The sequence below is a fragment of the Mesoplodon densirostris genome, chromosome 9 (genome assembly GCF_025265405.1).
Source record: "Mesoplodon densirostris isolate mMesDen1 chromosome 9, mMesDen1 primary haplotype, whole genome shotgun sequence".
Classification (NCBI taxonomy): Eukaryota; Metazoa; Chordata; class Mammalia; order Artiodactyla; family Ziphiidae; genus Mesoplodon; species Mesoplodon densirostris.
In genome coordinates, this window is record NC_082669.1 from 8,093,047 (window position 1) to 8,094,308 (window position 1,262).

At 51.5% G+C, this 1,262-nt stretch overlaps 1 protein-coding gene across 1 annotated transcript; it reads right to left on the reverse strand.

Annotated features, from left to right (window-relative positions):
- Window positions 1-280: 280 nt before the first annotated feature.
- Window positions 281-692, reverse strand: LOC132496217 (keratinocyte-associated protein 2-like). Its single transcript, XM_060108462.1, is given in 2 exon segments — window positions 281-580; window positions 582-692. Coding segments are annotated over 2 exon segments (345 nt in total). The 5' UTR covers window positions 627-692.
- Window positions 693-1,262: the final 570 nt, after the last annotated feature.

The window sequence follows — 1,262 nt, forward strand, 5'->3', positions numbered from 1 at the left end:
GTATCCCTAGCTCCTGTGGCCTGTGCAGTATGTAGCTGGGCCGTGACAAATGTTTATCAGATGAATTAGGGGAAAATGCAGACAGCGTGATCTTTGAGGATCTCACCTTGCTTGCATCTCCAGCTACTCCCCGACCTCCACACTGTGCTTGGTCATGCACTGAAGTCCTGCAGGTGCGCTCGGGGGCCTCTCGACTTCCTTGTGCCCCCCGCCAGGCTCTCTTCACTCTTTTATTTATTTATTTATTTTATAAAGAATCAACTTTATTAAACATTCAGGGTCAGTTTCTCTTTTTGCCCTCGCCTGTAACCTTGGCTGGTGTGAGGACTGGAGCTGTTGCCTGGTACAGAGTGGGAGAGATCTTGTTGATGTAGTACAGACCAACCATGGAGAAGATGAAGCAGGTGGTGACACAGACTCGGTGGATGAGGCCAGATGCAAAGAGAGCCAACAGGAGGCAGAGGAGAATCTCAGGGAAGATCTTTGCTTGGAATCCTTTGCCAAAGACAAGATTCTCCAGATTATTGAAGACAGTGAGAGAGAAGATGAAAAGGCCGGAACCAAGCAGGCCGCCCTGGGGGGGTGAGCCACTCGGTGGAGGCCAGCTGGCGGCTGTACATCTGCATCCCAGTGAAGAGCAGCAGGGACAGGAGGGAGGAGAGCGCCAGCGAGGTGCCTGTACCCACCACTCTGTACCGAGGAGAGCCGAACCGGGCACGGTTGGCTGTGCGCATGCGTCAGCCCCCAACGTGGACTTGCTTCTCCCCCACGTCTTCCTCTTTCTCCCTCTCGGCGCCTGAACGCAGCGCCCTCTTCCCCGACCAGCGCTGCTCGAGGCTCTTCACTCTTACCCTTCTTCTCCTCACTCAAAAATATGCAAGTTAGGTTTTATCTCTAGCTCTCGAGAGAAACTCCTGTCTTCCAGCACCAGGCATAGGGAAGCGGGAAGCTTCTCTGGAGTCTTGAGCCAAGAATAGGTCTCGTCCACTGCTCAGTCCGTGCCCTCTTCATCCTGTTATCCCTCACTTTCTTGCGAGATTCAAGAAAGAAATCCTTTGAGGAACTGATTGAGGGTTGAGGGATTCAAAACCTGGTCACCACCACTGGTCAGTGAAGAGTTACTCGGGTCTCCACTGGCAAGGGTTCTCCATCATATACTTGTGGAGTTGGTCCTCGGTACACACTCATCAGTCTTCATTTTATTCTTTACATCAAGTTATTCAATTTGGTCCATTATTCTCGTGATCCTCATTCTATCTTTC